Source organism: Muntiacus reevesi, chromosome 2 (genome assembly GCF_963930625.1).
Source record: "Muntiacus reevesi chromosome 2, mMunRee1.1, whole genome shotgun sequence".
NCBI lineage: Eukaryota > Metazoa > Chordata > Mammalia > Artiodactyla > Cervidae > Muntiacus > Muntiacus reevesi.
The window spans coordinates 256,010,660-256,034,798 of record NC_089250.1 but is presented as its reverse complement, the minus strand read 5'-3'; the positions used below and the strand labels follow the sequence as shown (position 1 = coordinate 256,034,798).

Sequence of the window (24,139 nt, the reverse complement as noted above, 5' to 3'; positions counted from 1 at the left end):
GGAAGAGGCTTTGAGTGTGTTTCCGGCAAAGCTGTGTCCTAGTATGTCTGGGGACCTTGAAGAATGGCTTTACTGCTGTCGTTATAGTTCTTCAAGGTCCCCAGACATACTCAGAGCAGATCGGAGTGTCAGGCATAAAGAGTCACCACATCACCAAGTCATAGCCACAGTCTCCCCAGGAGTTGAATTTGGTTGCTTATAGAGCCCTCCCTGAACACGGACCTTCCCTGGCGGCTCAGTGGTAAAGAATTCACCTGCCAATGCAGGAGATGTGGATTTGCTCCCTGCATTGGGAAGATCCCCTGGAGAAGGAAATAGCAACCCACTCCAATATTCTTGCCTGGGAAATCCCATGGAGCCTAGTGGGCTACAGTCCATGGGGTCTCAAAGAATCGGGCATGACTTAGCGACTAAACAACAAGAGTGCTTCCAGATTCTAGGCCCCGGGAGGCCAGGAGACACAGGTGCTGGTTTGTGCTCCATGTGATCTGGGGAGCAGTGGAAGCCCTAAGGTAGTATCTCAGGTTCAACTGGAAACTTGAACTGCTCCTCTGAGGAATGTCTCAGGGTTGATTCTGCTTTGTCCTACCAGCCTGGGCGAGGACTTCAAGATTGAGACAGAGGGTCCCACAGCCCCCAGAGGGTCTGCTGTGAAGTCACCTCCACACCCCCCGTCCATCCCATGACACCTGGTGGAAGGTGTGTTCTCCTTGAGTAGAGATGAGACTGCTCTGCTGTAGCCAGAGCTGCTATATCGGTACCCCTCATGGCTTTTTCCTTTCTCCTCCTCCCTCTGCCCACTCACTGGCTGGCCCTGGACCGTCCTCATCCTCTCACATACTGTTCTCACACTTGCAGGCTCAGTTCAGGTGGTTCCTCCTCCTAGAAGCCTTTCCTGATCTCCTTCCCCGCCCCCCGCCCCCCATCGCCTCCCTGATTTGGACCTCCAGTCAAAGTTTCCTTCTCAGAACTTCAGAGAATCCCAGTTTTTCCCTGCTGGCAGGATGCTTTTCTGCATCTGCATGCCTGCCCATAGTGGTCAGGTGAGAGGTTGCTCCCCTTCATGCCTCTGCCGGCATCCTTAAGCCCAGGGACTATTTCAGTGTGTGTCTCCAGAGCCCCATGGCCACCTTGTGATTGGTTCTGGGTGACGTGGTACCTAATGATTTCTCTATATTAGTCCAGCATGCCATCCTGCTTTCCATGGAGCCCTCAGTAATTGAGGAAGGGAGCTGTGGGCGGGAGTGGGGACAGCATGCTGAGCAGGATGAAGGGATATCTTTAACTGAGTGACACTCGGGATGGAGGGGCTGCTGCCCAGAGGACTTTTGCCCAGCGAGGAGCAGCAGGTGAGCTGTCCTGGATATGTCCCTATGGGGTCATAGGTCATACTGGAGTCAGCATTTCTGGAGAGCAAGTATCTGGAGGAGTCAGATTCTGGATCAGAGCCTGTCTCCACCCTGATATGAACCTTGTGCTCTTGGGGAAGAGGCAACGAGCTGACCTTGGTGGCTGGGGTGAGGTGTGGGTCTGCGGGAGGCAGACTGGCCAATGAGTGCCCCTTTGCCCTCCGAGGCCCTTTCTCAGGCCTGGTCTGCCTCCACACAGGTCGTTGGGTGTGCTTAGCCCTGCTCACCCTCCTTAGGAGAAGGGTAGGCAGGGTGGGAGATGCCGGCCAGCTGCTGGGAGGCCCCTTCAGCCAGGGTGAGAGAGTCGGCCTTGCTGTCAGCCAGCCAGAGGGTTCAGTGCCTGACCTGAGCTGGAGGCTGTGGCTGAGGAATTAGGCCAGTCCTTGGCTGGCCTCTCTTGCTGGGAGCTTAGCAGTATGGCCCCATTCAGAAGTGGTGTCACATCACAGAGCAAGGATGTTGTCCTCATCCATGCTATGGACCCCATGGACATCCATGAGACCTTTTTATCCCTCCCAGCGTGATTCCCACATGGCTCAGTGATAAAGAGTCTGCCTGCCAATGCAGAAAATGCGGGTTCAATCCCTGGGCCGGAAAGGTCCCCTGGAGAAGTAAATGGCAATCTACTCCAATATTCTTGCCTGGGAAATCCCATGGACATAGGAGCCTGGCATGCTGTAGTTCATGGGGTTGCAAAGAGTTGGACATGACTGAGCAACTAAACAACAAAAACATGATAAAATAAATTACAGAGGAGTACAAGGAGAACCAATTATATAGGAACACAGTCATTAAGATGTTAGGAAACAAATTTGTGGTATAGTACTATATGCTTCTTTATTAACACATTAAATAATAAAAGCAGCAGGTCTAACCTTAGTGTTGAAGTAGTGATGAGTAAAAGTGGTAATCTTGAGATATGGGAACATCAATAAGGTGACATGAAAATACTTCTGATTTCTGTTCATAGATTCATACTCTGCTGATACTGTTGTGGTTTGTTGCTTATGTTAATAACTGAAGAAAATGTTAATTTGAAAGAGAGGTTAGAGAAAATAAAGATATAACTCTTTTTCCCCATTTAGGTAGGCGGAGTCCCTAAACTCTGTGCATTAATCCCTTGGGTGAGAGCCCAGCAGGTAGCCATTGAGGGAAAGGAGAGGTGGCTCGGTGCTGATTTGGGGGACAGGAGAGGTTTCCGGGCATCAGTGTCACACCTTCCATGGGGGCAGGTCACTGGCTGTTTCCTGGGCTCTGGCTGTTGACAGGGGGTGGGCTGGCCTATGAGGGCTGGAGCTTGTTCTGTGGGTCTCTCTGATACCCTGGAGTCTTTATCCGCCAGTCCCTACTGTCTTCCTGGGCGTTGCCCGTGCCCTTGGCTGCCTGCAGTAGAGTGTGCCTTATTTACACTTGGACTTGGAGATGACCTGGCTTTTACCTTTTAGATTCCAGGTGCCAATTAGCAAAAGCTCCAGCAGAAACCAGGTGGGGATGTTTTATTAGTGCTGCTTTTGCTGAACTTGCAGGGAGAAGCCACCTGTGATGGCTCTGGGCCCAACGTTCTCTCTGAGGGTTGGTTTATGCCATGAGAAATCAAAGGGCATGTCTCTATACCCCTGGATTCTGAGGTGCCCTGCAGTAATAAATGACTGCAGCCGTCAGCCCTGTCCAGGGGCTCTGGCCAGGCTGCCTTTCTCTGTTCTGGCTGAGCCCATGCAGGATTAGGTAGTATTGTAGATTTCCTTTGCAGCAGCAGCTCTTGCTCCCAGGGACGGTAGCTTGTCGAGTTTCCTGTCTTGATCTGGACTGCTCGGCCCTTGGGCCAGAAAACTCCTGTCCAGGTGCCCTGAGGAGTTTAGGTCTCTCAGAAAGTTCTGGATAAGATGAAGTGAAAGTCGCTCAGTTGTGTCCAACTCTTTTTGACCCCATGGACTGTAGCCTTCCAGGCTCCTCCATCCATGGAATTCTCCAGGCCAGAATACTGGAGTGGGCAGCCTTTCTCTTCTCCAGGGGGATCTTCCCAACCCAGGGATTGAACCCAGGTCTTCCGCATTGTGGGTAGAATTCTTTACCATTTGAGCCACCAGGAAAGCCCAGATAAGGTGACGCCTAGCCCTTCTGAGAGCCTTCCAGGTGGTGATGCTGTGTCAACTGGTTTTATTGTTTAGTTGTTAAGTCATGTCCGACTCTTTTGTGACCCCATGGACTGTAGCCCACCAGGCTTTTCCATCCATGGGATCATGGGATTTTCCAGGCAAGAATACTGGAGTGGGTTGCCATTTACTTCTCCAGGGGAGCTTCCCAACCCAGAGATCGAACTCATGTCTTCTGTATCACAGGCGGATTCTTTACCATGAGCCACCCAGGCAACTGGTACCTGGTATGTTTAAGGAGGGACGTGGCGGGCATGAGGTGGGGGGACCTGAGGTGGGCGGGCTCTGCAGGCTGGGGGCCGAGGCTGGGCATTTTTAGGCACTGGTGCTGTTGAATCTGCATGGGTCTAGGCAGCTTTGGCCGGGGCCTCTGCAGCGGTCCTGCCCCTTCTGTGCTGTTGGGAGTCCAGAGAGACGAGGCTCTTCCCTGAGCCCACCCCATGGGCTTTGCTGAGTGAGGGGAAAGAATGGGGAAACACAGGAGACTCTGTGCAGGGGTGCTGGCGGCTGCACTTTCAGTTCCTGACAGCTGGGATGCCGGCCTGTTTGTGAGCCGTCACCCCTTCCTTTCATCCTGGTGCTGAGCATGGCAGGCAAGCGGCCTGGCTGAGAGGAAGCCCTGGCCTCTTGGGTCCACCCTCCTGGGAGGGTGAGGGAGGGTCGTGCCCAGGGAGGCTCTGGTCCCGTCAGCACGTTGGGTGGGCAGGACCTGTCTGTCCTTCCTGGCCAGGCTGGTCTAAGGGTGGGGCTTCCTTCCCCTCTGGGGCTGAAATGGCAGCTTTGCACAGCTGTGTGGGTGGCCCCAGGCTGTGACAGTTGCTCACTCAGCAAATCTTTATTGAGCACTTGCCACGTGCCCAGCACAGAGCTTGGTGTGGGGCGGCACTGGCCAGAGCAGACCCAGCTCTCTGGGCTCGTGGGGTTTCCGTTCTAGTGGCCGGAGGTGGCCCTCTCGCGTGAGCACCGTCTCTCACTGCAGCCCCAGGCAGCACCCCCTCTCTCTGGGCTGTCCCTGTCCTCCTGGACCTCCGCTGGCTAGAGAGCTTGCAGGGCCTCCCTCCGCACAGGTCACACGCCCCTGCCTAACTCCTGCCCTCTGGCCCCAACCTTGCTGGCCACCAGCCCACTCACTGGGACTGCCCTTCCTCCACTTAGTCATTCATGCAGCTCTGTTTTGGGCTTCCCAGGTGACGCCAGTGGTAAAGAACCCACCTGCCAGTGCAGGAGATGTTACAGACCTGGGCTCGATCCCTGGGTGTGGAAGATCCCCTGGAGGAGGGCATGGCAACCCCACTCCAGTATTGCCTGGAGAATCCCATGGACAGAGGAGCTTGGTGGGCTACGGTCCACAGGGTTGCAGAGTTGGACACAAATGAAGCGACTTAGCATGCATGCACGCATGAAGCACTGTTTTAGGGGCCTGGAAGGAGGTGGTCCCCACCCTCATGGAGCTTACATTTTACCTGGGGAGATGACGAGCAAGTAAACATATACCATTAGACAGTGATGCGTGCTCTAGAGAGGTGGGAAGAGAGCAGTGGATAGGTTTGGGTGGGGTTGTTGGAAAAGTTTCCGGGAAGAGGGGTTATGTCTGCAGAGGCCTGGATGAAGCGAGAACATGACCCTGGTCGGCAGTAGGAGAGTGTGTTCCTTACAGGGAACAGGAAGGCCCCAGGTGGGAGCATTCTTAGGGTTTAGGGAAGAGTATGATGCCCGTGTGGCCCGCCTCAGCGCCTTGTGGCTGGGAGGAAGTCTGCACTGGGTTCTAAGGGCGCTGGGGTGGCCAGGACATGGGGAACGGCTGGGTGACTCTTCAGAGGATTTTATTGCACACAGAGAGAGAGAGAAGTAGATGCTGGTGGGTAGGGGTCAAGGGGTGTGTTTTTACTTATTTATTTTAAAGATGGGTGAGGTTCCTGTACGTCTGAATGCTGAGAATGGTCCCCAGAGGGGAAAATTGATGCTGGAGCAATGCAAGGGGTTGGGGGGCGGGGGGGAGAAACATGAGGGGTAGCTCAGGCCTCAGCCCAAAGGCCGCAACTTCCGGATCCATCTTGTCATGGTTCCTCCTCAGTCATTTGGCACATACAGGCCTGGCTCGGCTCAGTGTCTGGTGCTGAGTGGGGTGGGGCGTGTGTGTGTGTCTGTGCGCCGTGTGTGTGTCTGTCTGTCTGTCTGTGTGTGCGCGCATGCCGTGTGTGTGTGTGTGTGTGTGTGTGTGTGTGTGTGCACACCGTGTGTGTGTCTGTCTGTGTGTGCGCGCATGCCGTGTGTGTGTGTGTGTGTGTGTGTGTGTGTGTGTGTGTGTGTGTGTGTGTGTGTGTGTGTGTGTGTGTGTGTTTGTCCCAGCTCAGGTGAGAAACAACCCGGGCTGCCAGATCTGTGACCTACAGAACAGATGCAGCCTGCGGACACGTGGGCAGGGATCCAGTGTCCTCTGGGAAAACATCTCACATGGATGGGAAGCTCCTTGAGGGCAGGAACTGGAGGGTAGGGAGTGTGTCTGGGCACCGTTATAGTTTCCCTCGGTGTCCTCATCTGTCTGCTGGTTAAACAGACCCAGCTGCCCCTCATCCCACTTGTCTGGCGCTCAGGGCCAGGAGGGGAGGGTGTGGTTGACAGCCCCTGTGGTCCACTGGCGCCCGGCAAGGAGCTGTTTCCAGATCACATGCAGGTCGAGCTTGGATCAGCTTCCCACGTGCTATTGGGGGTCCGGTGCCAGGCTGGGCCTTGCGGCCGCCCCAGACTGTGCATAGGGCATGTGCCTGGCGGTGCTAACAGAAGCCTGCTTATGTCTTTGCAGACCCTCATTTTGGCTGGGGAACGAAACCCTGAAGGTGCCACTGGCACTCTTCGCGCTGAACAGGCGGCGCCTGTGTGAGCGGCTGCGGAAGAACCCGGCGGTGCAGGCGGGCTCTGCAGTGGTGCTGCAGGGCGGCGAGGAGACTCAGCGCTACTGCACTGACACCGGGGTGATCTTCCGCCAGGTGAGCGCTGCCGGCCGCTTCCCGCCTCTTGGGTGTGCGCTGGGCCTCCTGTAGGCCGTCTGCCCTCCTCCAGCATCAGGCTGGGTGGGTCTGGGCAGCTCTGCCCTCCTGAGGGACCAGGAGGAGGTTCTCTGAAGGCAGGCCAAGGCTGAGGTCCCCAGGGGGCCCCCACTCCGGAGGCAGAGCTGTCACCAATCAGCCTCTGCTCTCTCAGATCAGAGTACAGAGGGATGATGTTCCTGGGGAGCAAGCAGGCAAGGCTTCCTGGAGGAGGCAGTATTGGGCATGACCCTGAAGGCCAGTGTGAATACTGACAGGTGGAACTGGGGTTCGGTGTTCTAGGTGGGGGAATGGTATCCACAGGATTGGACCCCAGAGGGTGGGCTGGGCAGCCTTCCCTGGGCTGGGAGAGGTGCTGTTGGGGAAGGCTGAGTTCCTGTGACCAGATTTTGCCGCAGCAAGGAGAATGGACTGGTGCTCCAGAGATCCTGGGAGGAGGAGGCGTGGGAGCAGGGTCTGAACAGGAGTCCAGTGCCCTGGCATTCATCCCAGCTTGGCCAGTACTGACCCCTTGGGTTTGGTTTCCTCCCTTGGGAAGTGATCCAGGGGCTCCTCAAAGTTCTAGAACCCTGGGGGATGGCGGCGGGTGGCCAAGCTGTAGAAAGCCAGCCTGGATGTGATGGCCTCTGGTGTCACTCAGTTCCCAGGGACAGGAACAAGGACAGCCATCAGAGGCTCACCCAGGGGGCCCTAGGCTGCCCCCACTTTACAGATGAGGAAATAGACTCAGCGGGAAATGACTTGCCAGAGGGGAAGCTGGGATTAATTAGAACCCATCTGCTGACTCCAAGTCTCCCAGAGCAGGGGTCTGATGCACTGGGAACTCCCTGGGGCCAGGCAAGGCCTAGAGGACATGGCTGTCCAGCATCCAGGTCAGGGAGCAGGCAGGGGAATGGGAAGGGAGCTGAGCGTGGAGAGCAGGCAGCAAAGCATGGCCTCCGCAGCTGGACAGTGTCTACCCTTCGGGGCACAGGCCTCGATCCGCTGCTGGGAGCCATGGTGCACGCAGCACCTTCCACAGAAAGTGTCTCCTACTGGAGGGCTTCCCTCTGCCTCTTCGTTCCTGCCGTCCCTGGGTTGCTGGAGACGTGGAGGTCTAAACAAGTTTTCTCTGCCTCGTCCTGATGCTTCTTGAGGTTTCCATAGTCTGTGGTTTAAAAACCAATCTCCTAAATTCAGCTGTTGGCTCCCTTACTGATGTTTTATGCAAGATTAATTTTAGAAGAGCGCCTCCTCCACTTCATACCTTTACAACGATATTTTAGCTCCGTGTTTAATGCTAAACACTGAAGTCATCAGCTGCCCCGGGGGCGGGAGAAGGAAGGAAGAAGTCCTAAATGGAGGAATCTGCTTCTGAGCAGATGCCCGGCCTGGGCGTCTTAAGTCAAGGTGGAACCTTGCCTGCCTGCAGGCAGTGGGGGTGGCAGAGAGGTGGGGAGGGACAGGAGGATGCAGGTAGGGCGTTGCCAGATTTGTGATGCTCTTGGGAACCCGAGTTTTAACCTGTCCTGTCTGGGACCTGAGGGGTGTGGCGGGGAGGCAGGGATGGCGGGTGGGTCTGGGACATGGGCATGAAGCGGGGTCCGAGCAGCCAGTCAGGAGGAAGGAGAAGATGGCAGTTGGTTGGAGTGGGGGGTACAGTGCTGAGGTGCAGGGCGGTGTGAGACTGGGGTCCGACTTCAAGAGCCGGGGAGTCTGAGTCTCCTCTCTGGGGTGTGGGGAGGAAGGTGCTCGGTCAGACTCCCCATCTCTCTCCTTGCGCCTTAAGTTTCTGTCCTGCCGACTGGGTGACCTGGGTCCTCGTTCCCGCCACAGGAATCCTTCTTTCACTGGGCGTTTGGTGTTACCGAGCCGGACTGCTACGGCGTGATCGATGTGGACACCGGGACGGCCACTCTGTTCGTGCCCAGGCTTCCTCCCAGCCACGCCACCTGGATGGGCAAGTAAGGAGCAGTCTGGGGCTGTGAGCGTGCCTGCTGGCCACTGGTGGGCTGGGGGCAGGGGCACGGCCTGGCCTGTGAGTGGCTACGGAGGAAGGTTAGCAAGGGGCAAGGCTTAGTGGGCAAGCGTATTAACAGCCTGCTCTGGGCTGGAGCCCAGTGCCCTTGGATGGGAAGGAGTATCAGAGCAGGAGCCGCAGACTTTTCACGTTTGTTTGGAGGTGTTGTTTGTTAATACTGAGATTCCGGATTCCCAGCTGTGTTGAGATGCCTGAGGCCTTGGCTCTGGGCAGGGGGGACCTTCGCTCCTGTGTAGCATCCATGGGAGGCGGCCCCACCCTGGTGTGCTGGGGTTGGCTCTGGCCAGGGAGGACATCCTGGGGTCCTTCTCTGAGGCCTGTCACGGATTGCATGCTGTCTCGGGGTGCCTCCCATGTACTGGCCTCTGGGCTAAGCCATGAGGGGCCGAGGATGTAGGCCCTGCCTCCAGTGGCTCAGCTGGGAGACGGGGTCATGCTCTGGGGTATGCTGTGTGATAAGCTTGGGGCCAGAGGCCTGAGTGAGGCTGAGAGGCTGCCACACTCATCATCTGGGGTGCCTGCCAGTGTCAGGACCCTTGGCCACATCCGCTGCTCCCAGGAGGTGTTCCTGCCGGCTCCTAGGTGCTGAGGTGGCGGCTGTACTTAACTGGGCACGCTTGAGGTGATCAGAGGATTCCGCTAGATGCTCTCCACCTTCTAACGTGTCATTTCTGCCAGGAGAATGCTTATTCTGGGCTAATGTACAAATTGCAGCCTTCTCTGCCTCGTGTCCCAACGCTCATTGCCAGGTCGGCTGGTGGGTCTGTGGCTGGTTTGAATGATGAGGCGTCTGTGCAGAGGGCCAGGGTAGGGCCCCCCCAACCTCCGTGGGCTTCTCCGGGGAGCGGGTCTGACCAATGTCGGAGCCTCCAATGTCTTATCTGTGGAACAGCCACGGTGCCACTCACGAGGCATCACCAGGGCTTTATTCAGTTACTATGCGGTGGTTACACTGTGGGACGGTCACTGTGGTGTGGCATTGGGGTGAGGCAGTGAGGATGCTGGGGACAGGCAGCTTGTAATGTCCACAGTATTTATGGCCATTCCCTATGGAGAGTTGGAATCATTTCCCTCCTGCCTGGCTCAGTCAGGACCTGGGTCACGGCCTCAATGCATAAACATGGCTGGGTCGCTGTGTGACTTCTGAGTGAAGTGAGTGTTAGTCACTCAGTTGTATCTGACTTTTTGTGACCCCATGGACTGTAGCCCTCCAGACTCCTCTGTCCATGGATTTCCAGGCGAGAGTACTGGGGTGGGTAACCATTCCCTTCTCCAGGGGATCTACTCAAACCCAAGAATTGAACCCAAGTCTTCTACATGGCAGGCGGATTCTTTACCATCTGAGCCACCAGGAGAGCCTGTGACTTCTGGGGCTAGCCTGTAAATTGTGCTGTAGTTTCCATCAGGGTCTCATTCCTCGAGCCCAGCTGCCATGTGGTGAGGAACCCAGACTCACTGTGTAGAGGGCCCAGGGCCGGCTGTCAGCCAGCACCCCCGCTGGAGCCCCAGCTCTCTTGGGACTCTTGTCCCGAGCCCCAACCTGCAGGGTCTGTGAGCGTGGTATGTGGTTTTTTACTCCCCTACGGGTCAGGGTGGCTCGTCATGAAGCCCTGGTGACTGCAGGAGTTTCCTGGTGAGTGTTTAGATTTGGTCTGGGTGAGAAGCTTCTCCCAGAGCCCTCCCTGCACCCTGAGGTGAGCACCAAGCTGTAGCCTCAGCCCTTCCTGCCAGTGGCAGGTCTGGGGCCCCTGTGCCTGGATGGCCCCCGTGGCCTTGGCCTGCCCGCCCTCTCAGCCTCCCCGTGGCCCTGCCTCCTGGCCCCAGCTGTGCTGAGACGCCCAGAGCATCAGAGACGCAGCCCCGTGAGACGTGGGTGTGGACAGTGGTGAGTTTCCATCAGGAGGCGTGGCGGGGCTCTGAGGGCACCCCCCCTTAAGACCACTGATACTGCTTACCCAGGGCTGACTCTTGCCAGAAGTCAGGGAGTGCCTGTCCACGGGGTAGGGTGCACACCCTCCAGGGTGTGGCTCCTGGCCCTGGGGACTCCACACAGCTGAGCAGGTCTCACCCTGCCTCCCCACAGCCAAATGGCATTTAGGGGGTTTTGTTTTGACCGCTTGGCCTGACATGTGGAATCTAGTTCCCTGACTAGGGATCTAACCCTTGCCCCCTGAAGTGGAAGTGGAGTCTTAACCCCTGGACCACCAGGGACGTCCTAACATAGGGTTTAAAACTCTGGACCTGACTGGTCAGGGAGCAGCTGTTAGCGGTTGCCTGTTCCAGAGCATGGTGTTGCTGCTGCTGCTCCTAAGTCGCTTCAGTCGTGTCAGACTCTGTGCGACCCCATAGACAGCAGCCCACCAGGCTCCCCTGTCCCTGGGATTCTCCAGGCAGGAGTACTGGAGTGGAGTGCCATTGCCTTCTCCGGTTCTAGAGCATAGTCTTCAGTAATACAGGAATGATCTTCTGCACTCTGACCATGGCTGCGTTTCAGAGCTGCTGTTAAAAAATTCTTCTCCAGTCTGTCCCTGCTTTGCCAGGGCAACTGACTGTGTGGTGTGGATTTTGGAGGGTACAGATGGGTCTGCAGGGCGCGTCTCCCTGTCAGAAAGGCTCCAGGTGGTCTGGGCAGGCCAGACGGAGCAGGCCGGTCCCCAGGGCATTCTGGCTCTGCAGCAGAGAGCTAGCCCCTTGTCTCTGGCAGACCTGGCTCCCCTCTGTGCCTAGCCCATCTGGCCTTTCCCTCCCTCCGCTCTGGTGTGACCTTCTACTAGTCCACGTGTCCCAAGCCTTCGGAAGAGAAGGCGGCATGTCAGGCACAGGGCAGTGGAAGGGTTGGACTGTCTGGGGCTGGAGTGGGGAGTGGCTGGATCTGATGTGCGGAGCTGATCAGACACTCCTGATCAATAGGGCGGGAGCGAGGCTGGCGGGATTACCTGGCCTTTGCGATCAAAACCCGCTAGCCTGAACGTTTGACCTTTAGCTCCTCAGCTTCCTTCTGAGTCTCTCTCCGATGGCTTTTGAAAATCCTGCTGGCAGATACCGCAATCTGAAGTCGCCCAGGGAAACAGCACCCCCGTCTCCACATTTGCCGTTTCCTGTGTAAACAGCCTATCCTGTCATCAAGGCTTCAGATGCGAGGGGCCCGAGGGCAGCCGATGGCTCAGGCTGTTCCTCACCCCTGGCCGTTGTGGGGACGGGAATGTGGTAATTTCTATTTTGTTTTTATTTGGCATCTTTGCTTGTACAAGTCTGGTGGTGGTTTTGTTGTGAGAGTGTTTCCTGTCATTTCCGTCAGAATCGGGCTCAGCTGATGGCAGTTTTGGCCCCCGGGGTGTCTGGGGTCCTCTGAGCAGGCGGGAAATTTGCACCCTGGGGAAGCTTCAGCACGGATAGAGGGCGAACGACTCTGGGCCAGGTTGGGGGACCCCTTCTAGGACCTTGGCAGCCTGGCTGTGTTCTGCTCCCACCCCTGGCTGAGACCTCGGGCTTGAACATGAGAGAGTGTGGCTGGCCTGGGGTTTGTAGGGAGGAGGGAGGTGTCTCCGGGGCTGAGGCCCTGAACATGTCACTTCCTGGTGTGGGAACTGAAGTGTGTGTGCTGTGTGCTGTGGCGTGTGTGATGTGTCTGCAGCGGGTGTGCTGTGTGCATGTGTGATGTGTGTGGGTCTGTGTGCGAGCCGTATAGGGGGTATATGTGGTGTGGTATGTGTGTGGGGTGGTGTGTGTGTAGGGTGGATGGCGTGGGAGTGGGGTGTGGCATAGTATGTGTGTGGTTCAGTGTGTGTATGTTGTGTGGTTGTGGTGTGGTGCGTATGTGGGGGGTGTGGGGTGTTTTCTCAGCCCCTGCCCCCCACCCCGTACACACGGCTGGGTCACAGGATGACGGCTGCCTCAGCCTGTCTGGTGGCCTGGTCCTGGCTCCCTTGTCTTCAGGATAGTGCTGAGAGGTGCAGGCCTCCCAGAGGAGGAGGGCCGAGGGAATTCCTTTGGCTCTGACCCAGGCGGTTCGTGAGGAACCTGACCCCAGGCAGCCTGAGGTCAAAGTGCCTCCCGAACTTGGGAGTGTCCTGCTTTTCTCTCTCAAGCTAATAGAACCCCCACATGGTTGCCACCTTCGTTCCAGAGCTGGTGCGGGGCGCTGGACGGTGAGCAGGAGGAGAAGAGCTGCAGGCAGGCTCTGGCTGCTGGACATGGATGCTGACGGCTGTAATTTGGCCCTGTTACTGGTTCATTAGCCACATGCAGGTGGTCAGCTCGCCAGCTAGACCTGTGCTTGGGAATTTTATTTTCTAGAGGGTTTCATTGTGTCTGCCCCTTGGGCGTTAGTTGAAAGTTTCCTTCTCAGGGGAGGCCCCGCACAGGGTGTTGGCACTCACTGCGCCTGCCCTGACTCTGAGTTCTAGGCGAGGCCTCCCCTGTCGCCTGCTGGGCCCAGCTGCCAGTAGAGAAGGCCTGCATGGGCCGGGGCCGCGGACACCAGCTCCTTCCTGAAGATGTGAACCCCTTTGAGAGTGGGCCCTGCCTCCTCTCTCCTGCCAGAGCTTCCCCTTCCTTTTTTGTACATTTTTTTAAATTTTAATTTTTTAATACCCAAAATATTTTGCATTGAGGTATAGCTGATTAACAGTGTGTGGGAGATTCAGGTTGCCCCTTCCTTTTGAAGGGAGAGTTTCCAGGGTGGGCTTGGCTTCCCTGGTGGCCCACTCTCTCGCATTCAGTTGCTGCCACTTGGATCTCCCATATGACGAGATCTGGCCCGAGCTGCCCTGCTGGACTCCAGACTCCAGTCCGGGCAGCGTGCAGCTCTCCGTGTGGCTGCGGCCGGCCCAGCGCTCGGTGGGCATGGAGTTGCCCAGTGACCTCTCCTGCAGGGCTCGTGTGGACATGCCACTCCTTTTCCTGTCAATCCCTCTGGTGGCTGGGTGACATGGTGGTCTGTCACTCTTATCTCTTACGGTGCCATTTAAATGATTTTTATTAGAATTGGCCCCAAAACATGAAAAATAAGTACTATTCCAACTTAACTATCCCTATCCTTTAGAAAGAAGTGACATGCTAAGTGCCAGAGATGATCCAGTTGGTTACTCCTGCTGAGAGCCAAGCCTGTGGCTAGTTGGGTGACTTGGGGCCCTTGAGGCCCATGTGCACTCTGGACTTGTTGAGGTGGGCAAAGGGCGTTTGGTGAGGCTGACTTCCCAACTCGCTTCCTCCTGGACATCAGAGCAGCAGCATCTGCCTCTCCCGTGGGCTGGCTGGCCCCTCGTGGCTCCTTGGCTCCCATGGCAAGTGGGCTGGCTCGTGGCTGGTAGGTGAGGGGTGGACAGGCAAGCACACAGCCCTGGGCCACCCATGGGTCACAGCTTCCTGTGCTCCTCTCTCCTTTACTCCCTCCTCTGCCCCCCTCCACCGGTTCCTCCCTATTAAGACTTTGACCTCAGGCTGAATACATGGAGATGTTCCCAGATCTCAAGTCTCCTGGGTTTCTGCTGAATCCTGATTGACAAGACCCCCCCACCCCCGCCCACCCCCGAGCAGGGCCAGCAGGAGCATGGTTCCTGCGGTGTCCCTTGGCAAGGTGGCTTGGAAGACCTGGGAGGGTTAGGGTCCCCAACAGGAGGTGAGATGAGAAGGCCAGTGTCCAGGCTAATGGCCGAGACACCCCTCTATAGGATCATTGAGGCCGGCCTCGGAAGCAGGCCCTTAGCTCTTCCAGACTCTTTCGGGAGTTTGCTTTTGATGTCTGTCACAGCTGGAGCAGATGGAGTGACGGGGGCCCACAGGTGAACTGGGGACCCACCGAGGATGTTGAGTGTCCTTAGCTGGGGCTGGAGTCACAGCAGTCAGCGGGAACATGGTGATGACGCCAAGGTCCCTACCTCTTGCCCATCTGGCCTGTGCTTCTGTGTGCGGCTGCAGGGTCACCTGCAGAGTGTCACCCCTTAGTAGCAAAGAGTCAGCGAGCTCTTGGCAATAAGCCTTGGAGCCAGGGCCTCCAGTGTCCACGCGGGGTGCTTGTCATCAGCTCCTGCCCCGTGTAGCTGCTGTGGTCGATGCTAGTGGAGGCACCAGACTTTGGCCATTTACCTTTGAGTCCTGTCTCAACCACAGAAGCTGATGCAGTTGGATCCTGCAAGTTTAGTTAATGATGGGAGCTTGACACCCAGTGCCCGTGTCAGAGAAGCCAGAAGGGAGGTGAAGCAAAGAGGGTTCTGGGCCAGTGAGCTGCCCATCGCCCGGGACCACTGTCTCCCCAGCCCAGCTCGGCCCTGGGGCTGTGAGTGCCCTGCTGCTAATCCCCAGGCCACCTGTCTGTCCCTGGATCATGCTGTGTGTTTCCTGGCCACAGTCTGGGCTGCCTGTTTGGGTGGAAGGAAAATTGCCACTCAGAGAGGGGATGGGAGTCTGTTTTCTGGGTAGTGGTGCTGGTACCTCAGAGGTGCGTGGAGCTTGCTCTCAGAGGTGGTTGTCTCCAAGTGCCCGCTTCCTTATCCCCTGTGGGCCTCCCAGGCGCACTGTCCTTGGCACCTCCCCCTGCCTGTCTGCTCATCCTTGACAGCCCAGGAAACACACTCCAAAAGCCATCTGCTGCTTCCTCTGAGGCCTCCTTTGGATCTGACACTTAGTGACTGGAGTACCACACATCGCAGGCAGGGGAAGGGCGAACCCCCTGGGCTGATGCGATGCCCAGGCATGGGATGGCACACGGCAGTGTGTGTGTGTGACTAGACTTGGGTTGGACACCCTTCTCCTGGGTGGCTGTGCTCCTGATGTGAGCTCTGTCCCCAGCAGTGACATTGATTCATTTTTCCCACCAAGAGGCTGGGGGTGGGGGTGGCGCTTGCCGGACCCGCCAGCCCTGCCCAGCACAGCCATGACCACGGCCAGCACACACGTGACCGTGAGCCGGGCAGGGGCGACTCAGCCACCTCCGCCCCGGGTCTTTGTCTTCTCACCAGCTGATTTTTTAGGGACGATGAGTAAGCTTGAGTGTTTCTCATCACAGTGAGTAATACTGTTATTGACTTCTTTAAAATGTTAATTTTTAATTTTTAAACTTTCCTTTAAAGAGGCTCTGTGGGGGCCTGGGAGGCAGCTTATTTCACTCCCCAAAGAGTAGGGTGTGCTGATGGGCTGCCCCTTGGACTCTCCCTGGTGGGTGGAGGGAGGGTCGTCCCTACTTGCTGCCAGCGGTGAGGGTCACAGACTCACAGGAAGAGCAGAGATCAGCTGGGGAGGTGGACGGAGGCAGACGGGGTTCAGCGGTCTCTCTGTGGCCCAGTGTCCTTTGCCCCCTGTCCCCGAGTCTGTGTTGGGTAGACTGGCTTGGTGCCAAGTGCTGGATTGGGTAGGAATGGGCCCTAGACTTGGGGGTGGGAAGGCAGCTGGGGCCCAGCCAAGGCCAAACCCTGACCCTGGCCTTCTTTGTGCTTTTTTTGAGGATCCACTCCAAGGAGCACTTCAAAGAGAAGTACGCCGTGGATGACGTCCAGTACACAGACGAGGTCAGTAGTGACTGACCCCTTCCCCTGCCGCAGCCTGGCTTGACATCGCGGGACAGCGTGGGCCAGCCACCAGCCCCCTTAGCAGTGCCGGAAGCATCTGGTACCTGGGAGGTGGCCGCTGAGCTGCCCGGGGGAGGCTATCTCTGTGAAGGTCTGATCAGTCTCGGCTGGGCCTTCATGTGTCGGGAGGCCCTCTCTCAGGCCCTCATCAGCTGCAGATGCTGCTGTCAGAAAAGCCCCAGGCTGCGAGAGGCCTGTGGGGTGGGGTGGACTTGGAGGTCCCCTGTCTATACTTTTATTTATTTCTTGGCTATGCCACACAGTTTGCGAGATCTTAGCTCCCCAACTGAGGATGGAACCCGGGTCACGGCAGTGAAAGCGTGGAATCCTCACCACTAGGCCACCAGGGAACTCCCCCCAGCTTTAATCTTCTTCTCAGTGTGCTTGGCCAATAGTGTGTGGCCAGGGTAGGGATGCAGCCGTCTTCCTGGGGCTTTGAATCTGTCCCCAGTCCAGGCAATTGGAAGCGGCTGCCCCTGACTTCCACTGCTGTTAGAGCAGGGGGAGGTGCCCATGCTTAGTTCTCATTTTGTTCCGATCCTCTCCTTTTGTGGGTGTATCCCTACTGCCTTTGTAAACTGCGTTGTAACATTATTGCCCTTTGGGACCTTGACCTTCTGGGTCTCCTGGGTGTGAAACCTGGAGGTGGGCAGCCTGGGACGGGTCCTGGGGCTCAGCCCACCGAGTCAGAGCCTCCCAGCCACAATCTGATGGTTTTGCTTCTATGACCAGGGGGTGGGCAGTGGCAGGAAGAGGGTGAACTCAGCTCCACTTACACTGTGATTTCTGGGGAGAAGGAGAGCTGGCTTCTAGATGAGGTGAAACAGAAGAGGTCTCGTGTCAGGACAGGAAAGCCTGTAATGATGGTCTAGGATTACAGCCCCACAGACCAGCTCATTCTGAGTCTGTGTTTAGGAAGCAGAATCTTAAGTGAAGGCATCAGTGTAGTTGAAAACAGAAAGCTTTCTGCAGGCCCCTCTATCATCAGTGTCATCAGCCTTGTCGTGCCTTTTTCTCCTGTGGATCTTACTGGAAACGAGGGCTCTTGTGGACTGGGGGAGAGGTGCTTCACCCTGGGGCGGCACCTGCAGGTTCCAGGAACCTCAGTAACTCTCATGGATTCCCTCCTCCCTCTGCCCTGTGCTATGGGGGCCAGAGTCTCACCCTGATAAAAGGAGGAGGCCAAGGCTCCAAGCAGCGAAGGGCCTCATCCACAGCCCCACCAGTGTGGAGTACCAGACTTGGATGTGACCTCAGAGCCTGTGGACCCCACAGGTGCACCCTCCACCCCCACCTGTGCCCTATCAGAAGTGAGCAGGTGCTGCTGGACTCACCTGTAGAGCTGACAAGGCCCCCAGGTGCCTTGGATTTTCTGTGGCTTGACTTGGAGCCCAACCAAAGTACAGACGCCTAAGCTGGGAGGCACTCAAGATGCCCAGGGCTGCTCCATCACGGACGGTGACAGGAAGCCCTTTGTGTTGGGCCGGTTCTATGAGGCTTGGCTCAGTCTAACCCTCAGACAGCCGTGGCCATCTGCACAAATCACAGACAGGAAGCAGCTGACACTTGTCTCCTCTGAAAGAAGGCAGGAAGCCCCCACCCCAGGCCATGGCCTGTCACTCGATACCACATGCAGGTGGCTGATGTAGCAAACCTGGCTGTCTAGTTCCCCCTCCTTGTATAGGTGATCCTGAGTTTAATTATTGAGAAGGTCGAGTGAATGGTGGCTCCCCTGAGAGGGTGGGGCTCAGGAAAACCTTGAGAGGGTCTAGGCATTGCCGTCGAGGTGCAGTGCAGAGGCTATGTGCCTGGTGATGGGAGCTGGCCTGGCAGAGGGCAAGTCTTGTGTCCTCTTTTGTGGCACCAGACAGGTGTTGCCAAAGTCACTGACTCAGATATAAGAGACCTTGGTGACAGCCCAGTGGCTGATACCCCCTATCTCCCCACCTCAGTGGGTAAAGGCATCAGGAAGAGGTGTGCCCCCGATCGCTCTGTGGGACACTGGCCCCAGGTTACCGGATACCCCAGTTGTTCATAAGTAGATGCACATCCATGCTGTTTATGGTCATTCCCCACATTTAAATTTTAGGAACAATTTGAAAATTTTAAATGCATTGCTGCATTTAAAAACTATTGTGCAGCCCTGTTTCAGACTGCCATGATACAGGTTCATTTTTTTAAAAGCTTTGCTTTTTGCATCGTGAACCCAACTTCCTGGAGCCGTAGGAGCTTGTTTTGACAGTACTGGTCAAGGATCGTCCAGCCCCCTTTTCTGGATCATCACCCTTGAAGAGTGGCCAGCAGGCCTGGTGGAAGCCTTGGGTGCCAGGGTGCAAGAGGAAGCCTCTGACTATCCCCAGGGAAGGATCCTTGTCCACAGGGCTCTGGAGCATTCTGTGTTTGCTGTCCACCTCAACCTGCCGGAAAGGCCAGGCTATCTGGGAAACAGGTGCTGTGGCATGAAGTTAGGCAGGGGTGTTTAACAGCACTGGTTCGTGAGAGCTGGTGGGTCCCCAGTGACCGCTGCTCCATGGAAACAAGGCCCTGTGTGGCCGGAGCTGTGTCATCCCATATGTGGAGTGGCATTTCCCGCTGGTGACGCATAGCTGCCTCCCATCACCTTAATTTCAGAGGCATGGAATCAGGGTGTGCCGATGAGAGTGTAGCAGTAATGGGTCTCCACAGGGAAGGGCGGATGCAGCTGCCTGGCTTGGGGAGGTTTCACAGCCGCAGAGGTAAGCAGGGCCCACTCAAGAGGTCGTGATCAATAAAAGACACTGTCCTGCCAGGACCGTCAGATTCCCGGCCCGCCACATCAGACCTCCTCCATCCGTCTGCTCCTTCTCCTCTGTTAACCCCCACCAGCACGTCCTGAGTCGCAGCCGAGAAGAAAACCAGCAGCCAGCACATTTGTCATCCTCCTCCCCTCTCCCAAGGACAATAGCGCCTACAATCCCCAAGTGCCCGCTCGCGCTCTGGCTCTGCTGCTGCAGTTGACAGACCCGCTCCACGCTGATGAATGTAGACCCTTCAGTCGCCGTAACAACACACCCAGGGCTGACAAGCACGGCTCCGGTTCCTTCTAATGAGCCGCCCCCTCCTCAAGGAGGGCCTGGGGAGTGTCAGTGACTCAGCGTGCTGTGGTGCGTGCAGCTCGGAGGCCGGGCTTCAGTCATTCTCAGAGCAGTTACTGAGCAAATGAGGAGGGCCTGGGGAGATGGAGCGTCGGTGGGAGGGTGGTTGGTACACATCCGGGACTCATCAAAACCTTGACAAAGTGTGGGGCTTGTCAGACAGCAGTTTCCCTAAATCAGTTTTTTTTTTAAGAAAGCCATTTTTTAAAAGATAATTTATTTTAAGGAAATAAAGACTCTATACCAGGATGTCCATTGTCATGATTTATAATAATCATTAGAAATAATGTAAGTGCCCACAGAGGAATGAGTAAATAAACTATGCCAGCTCTGTTAAGAGACTAGGACATGGCGCAACTCTGCACTCTGCTGTCTTTTAACTGTGAACCTGGTTAGATGAAGTCTTAGGTTTTTTATTTTATTTTACTGTTTATTTTGGGGCTTCTCAGGTGGCTTAGTGGTAAAGCATCCACCTGTCAATGCAAGAGACGTGGGAAGAGATGGCGAGAAGAGATGCGGAGTCGGAAAGATCCCCTGCAAAAAGAAATGGCAATCCACTCAAGTATTCTTGCCTGGGAAATCCCAGAGGAGCCCGGCAGGCTCCTGTCCATGGGGTCACAGAGTCAGACTCAACTGAGCAACTGAGCTTGTGTGCACACAGTGTTTGTTTGTTTGGCGGCATCAGATCTTAGTTGCAGCACACAGGATCTTCCTTTCGTCATGCAGAGTCTTTCACTGCGGTGCTCGGGCTCTCTAGTTGTGGTGGAGGGCTCTGGAGCGCGCAGGCCCAGTAGCTGTGGCGCATGGGCTTAGTTGCCCTGCGGCATGTGGGATCTTAGTTTCCTGACCGGGGATTGAGCCCACACCCCCTGCATTTCAAGGCAGGTTCTGGGGTCACCAGGAAGTTCCCCTTAAGCTTTTTCACCAGTGAAACCTGAATTTGCTGCACTAGTTTCGTGGGTGGTTACATGAGATGAGTCTGCAGTGACTGACACAGGCCATAATCAAGGTCTCCCTGGATGTTTACCATCCCCCTCGGTAGTGACTGGCAAAAATGGCATGTTTGAAGAATATTTAATGACAGGAAATAAGCAAAGCGTGTAACTTCATATGATCCAAATGTCGTTACAAATCTGTTTTTATGTGCAGAGGTAAAAACTCTCAGGGGATGGTTTTGTAGGTGTGTTTTATCTTTTTTTATAGTTTTCAGTATCTTCCAGATATTCTCTGGGAGCCTCTCAGTATTAAAAAGCATATGTATTACATATGTCAGGGCTTATGAAAACATGCACTTCAAATAATGTGCAGCATAGAATATGTCAGTGACGGTTTCATAAAGCAGTTGAAACAACAAACAAATCCCCCTCACTCTCATCCTGTGTCAGAGTGTTAGAGTTTAGGGTGGGGGCGTGGGGAGGGGGCCCAAATACAGTGGGAGCTGCCATGGCCAAGATGCTGAGTGGACTGAGTAGTGGATCCAGGAGAGGAAGCAGGTGGTTCCACTGAAGTGGCAGGCACCCTTGGATGTCATGGCCGATGCAGTGTGATAGGCAGGTTGCCAGGGGAATGAGGGCTGTTCGGGGGCAGTAGAGGAGGGGGTGAACCAACCTGCCTGGGAAGGGGGCAGGGACCTAAGTCTTGAGTACAAATTGAGGAAGCAGCTGAGATGGGGAGAAGTGTGCCAGGCAGCAGTGAGAGCCCAGGCAAAGGCATGGGGATGAGCCTGTGTGGCAGGGGTGGGAGTGGGGTTGTTCAAGGGGGTTGGCTAGGAAGCAGCCAGCAATCAAGGGCCTGAGTGGGCCATGGGAGAGATGGAGAGCAAGGATGTGGGGTCAGGAGTGGCTGAGTCCATGTGGTCAAGGGGGTGAATCGGGGCAGGGAGGCGGGTGTCTGCCCAGGAGACCAGAGCCGGGTGGGGCCGGTGCCTAAGAGCTGGCTGGAACAGGTGTTTTGCAGGGGACCAGGCAGATGAACAGAGGTGCTGCCCTTGGCAGGCGGGTGGGACTGGCTGTTTAGAGCTGGGGTCCATGTGGGTCACGGAGGCTGGGCAGCACATGGGGAAGTGTGCCAGGTTTAAGCTTGACTCCCTCTCTGCCCCCTGATAGCTCTGTGGCTTTCTGAAGTCCCTTATTCTCTGTAAGTTTCCTGTTTGAAGGATGTGCTTGATCCGTGTGAATTGTCAGCCCTTAGTAACCCTTGTACGTCACTGCCATCAGGCTTCATGCGGTGGCACTAAAGAGGATGTTTTCTTTCTGACCTTTCAGATCGCCAGTGTTCTGACATCCCGGAGCCCCTCTGTGCTCCTCACGCTGGTAAGTGGCTGGTGTTCAGGGACCAGGGAGCATTTGTGTGCAGGGAGGGGCTTTGGGGAGCTGCTTGACACTGCAGAGGTTAAGGCCTTGGGGTGGGATGGAAAACTGTGAGCAGCAGTCACTGGTGATCAGTAGTGACACCTCAGTCTGAATGACTAATCGTGTCCAGGATCACACCCTCCATTCTCCAGTCGCCCTGGGCCGCGTCCTGTCCTGAGGCCCACTATGGACGAGGTGCCGTGCATACTCCAAGAGTTAAAACCCGGCTAGAGGATGTATTTGGGTCAGGTTGAGCTCGCGGGGTTTGTTTATCAATTTGCTTCCACCCTGTGCCTCCCTCATTGTTGATAGAATTTGAAAAACACACCCTTTGCATCAGCCCATGAAGATGCTGGGCTGTGTGGCGTCAGATTTGGGACCCTGGGCGCCGAGTGACAGAGGAACTGCGGCAGCCTGGGGCTGGCAGGGGTGCACAGTGCACCCCAGCGGGGTGGGAAAGCTGGGGCTGTGAAACAGCTCGGAGAAGAAGCCTGCCTTCGTACACTTCTTCAGTCTTGGGGCGCTTCCAATATGAAGAGCGTACAGAAAGTGACCCTTCTCTCCTTTGTTAATTGATTTTTACAGGAATAGTTTTTCTCAGTTATTTTTGTTAGCACTTCACATGATCTCTTTTTCCCACCCTGCTGTTTTGATGGCTGAGAAGAGAAGTTAAGATTGTGGTCACAGTGGGTCCAGTTTGTTTTATTTGGGGGGACGCAATCAGACATCCACCTGAAGGTCTTGAGGAAGAATTAAAAGGGGGTTTTAAAGGCTTGGCCTCTCTGGGGATAGCAGATTTTCCTCTGAATCTTTTGTTTTCTCTCCTTCCCTGTCTGAGTTCTACTTGGAGTCTCCTTACAACTAGGGAAAGAGAGGAATGTAGCAGAGTCCCAGCGTCACTGGGAAAGTCCCATCCCTCCCGAGTTGGGTCACACCGGCAGCTCTGGCAGGGTCAGATTTGACAGTGTTCTCGGGACACTGTCTGAGGAGCGTGTGTGCACACACACTTGTGCAAGGAAGATGGGTCAGGCTTGGGGGCAGGGGCTTGTGGTCGAAGGTGGTCCCAGGCAGCCCGAGCTAGGGTCAGCAAAGTGCTTGGATGAAGGAGACCTTGGTTTCCTCTGCTTTTCAAGCTACAGCAGAGAAAGGAGGGTTGCCCTTCTGCTGGGGCCTGGCCTTTCAGGAAGGGGTGGGTTGGCTGAGCCAGGGTGGGGGCTCCCGGTCCTTACCCAGTCCCCAAGACCCCGTGTGCCAGGTCTGTGCCCTCACTCTCAGTCTCTCTCCCCAGCGCGGCGTCAACACCGACAGCGGCAGCATCTGCAGGGAGGCCTCCTTCGAGGGCATCAGCAAGTGAGTCCTGGGGCCCCGGGAACCGTCTTCCTACTCCCTCATCTCACATCCTCCCCCCGCAGGCCTGACCCAGTCTATTTATATAAACTAGATGCAAAACGCACAAGAAGGGACTTCCCTTGGTGGTCCATTGGTTAAGACTCCCTGCTTTCAATGCAGAGGGCATGGGTTCTATCCCTGATCAGGGAACTAGATCCCACATGCCGCAGAGCATGGCCAAAAAGTTAAAAAACAAAAACCAGAAGGATATTTATAGAAAGGGGCTCAATTTGGTACTTTTGAGGAAATGCTTAGAAAAAAATTTGCTTATATTCAGTTCAACTTTAAGGACCGATGCTACTTCCCCACAGAGCTCCATCATCAAAGTGCCAGCGACCGCGTGCTTAGGGAGCCCTGGCCGCCAGGCACACTCAGGGGGCCGAGTACACACAGCGGGCAGCTGTTTTCTCTCCAGGGACCTGCTCTGACCTTGTGGTCTTCATTCTTACCAGCCCCCTCCCCTCACTCCTGGCCGATGACCCTCTCCCAGTCTGGCTTACAGCTTTCTCCCGTGCCCATTTCTGCCCCAGTCCCGGGCAGGGGCCCCTGCCTTTCCTGCCCTCACTCCCCAGTGTAGCCCCAGGCGGGGCCCTGGAGTCCTGTTCCCCCCTTTAGGCCTCTACACACAGGAGGTCAGATGTTGGGCACAGAATCTTGCCTGCCTTGCCACCCTCACGCCCTGGCCCCCAAAGAATGTGGCTGGCCAGCCACCCTCGTGTCTCTGGACTGGCTGCTGACCGACCCTGGTGGGGATGGGGGGTTATCTGCGGGGCCCCAGGCTGCAGCAAACGAGCCCTTGAGGAGAGCACTACCCCACGGGGCTGCTGAGTGTGGATGGCCCGCTGGCCTGTTCCTCTGGCCCCAGCCTCTCCTGCACCGCCCGTCCTCTGCACCAGGGCGTCCTCTGTCGTCCTTTGGTGGACTGCGGCGGTGGCAGAGGAAGCGCCTTATAACTATGTATGAGCCAGAGCCATGGGAGTTTGTGCGTATGTGTGATGTAGGGTGATTAGCAGGGATTATGAGCTCATAAATATGTATCACTTCCCCCAATGATAAGAGCGGCGGGGCAGG

At 56.0% G+C, this 24,139-nt stretch overlaps 1 protein-coding gene across 2 annotated transcripts in view; it reads left to right on the top strand.

Moving 5' to 3' along the window:
• PEPD (peptidase D) overlaps positions 1-24,139 on the top strand; it is a 118,632-nt gene that overhangs the window by 1,956 nt on the left and 92,537 nt on the right. For both annotated transcript variants that reach the window (XM_065925768.1, XM_065925767.1), the window contains exons 2-6: positions 6,366-6,549; positions 8,425-8,552; positions 16,071-16,134; positions 21,593-21,640; positions 22,968-23,029. In XM_065925768.1, coding sequence (XP_065781840.1) covers positions 6,366-6,549; positions 8,425-8,552; positions 16,071-16,134; positions 21,593-21,640; positions 22,968-23,029 — 486 coding nt within the window. The remainder of the gene's footprint in view (positions 1-6,365; positions 6,550-8,424; positions 8,553-16,070; positions 16,135-21,592; positions 21,641-22,967; positions 23,030-24,139) is intronic.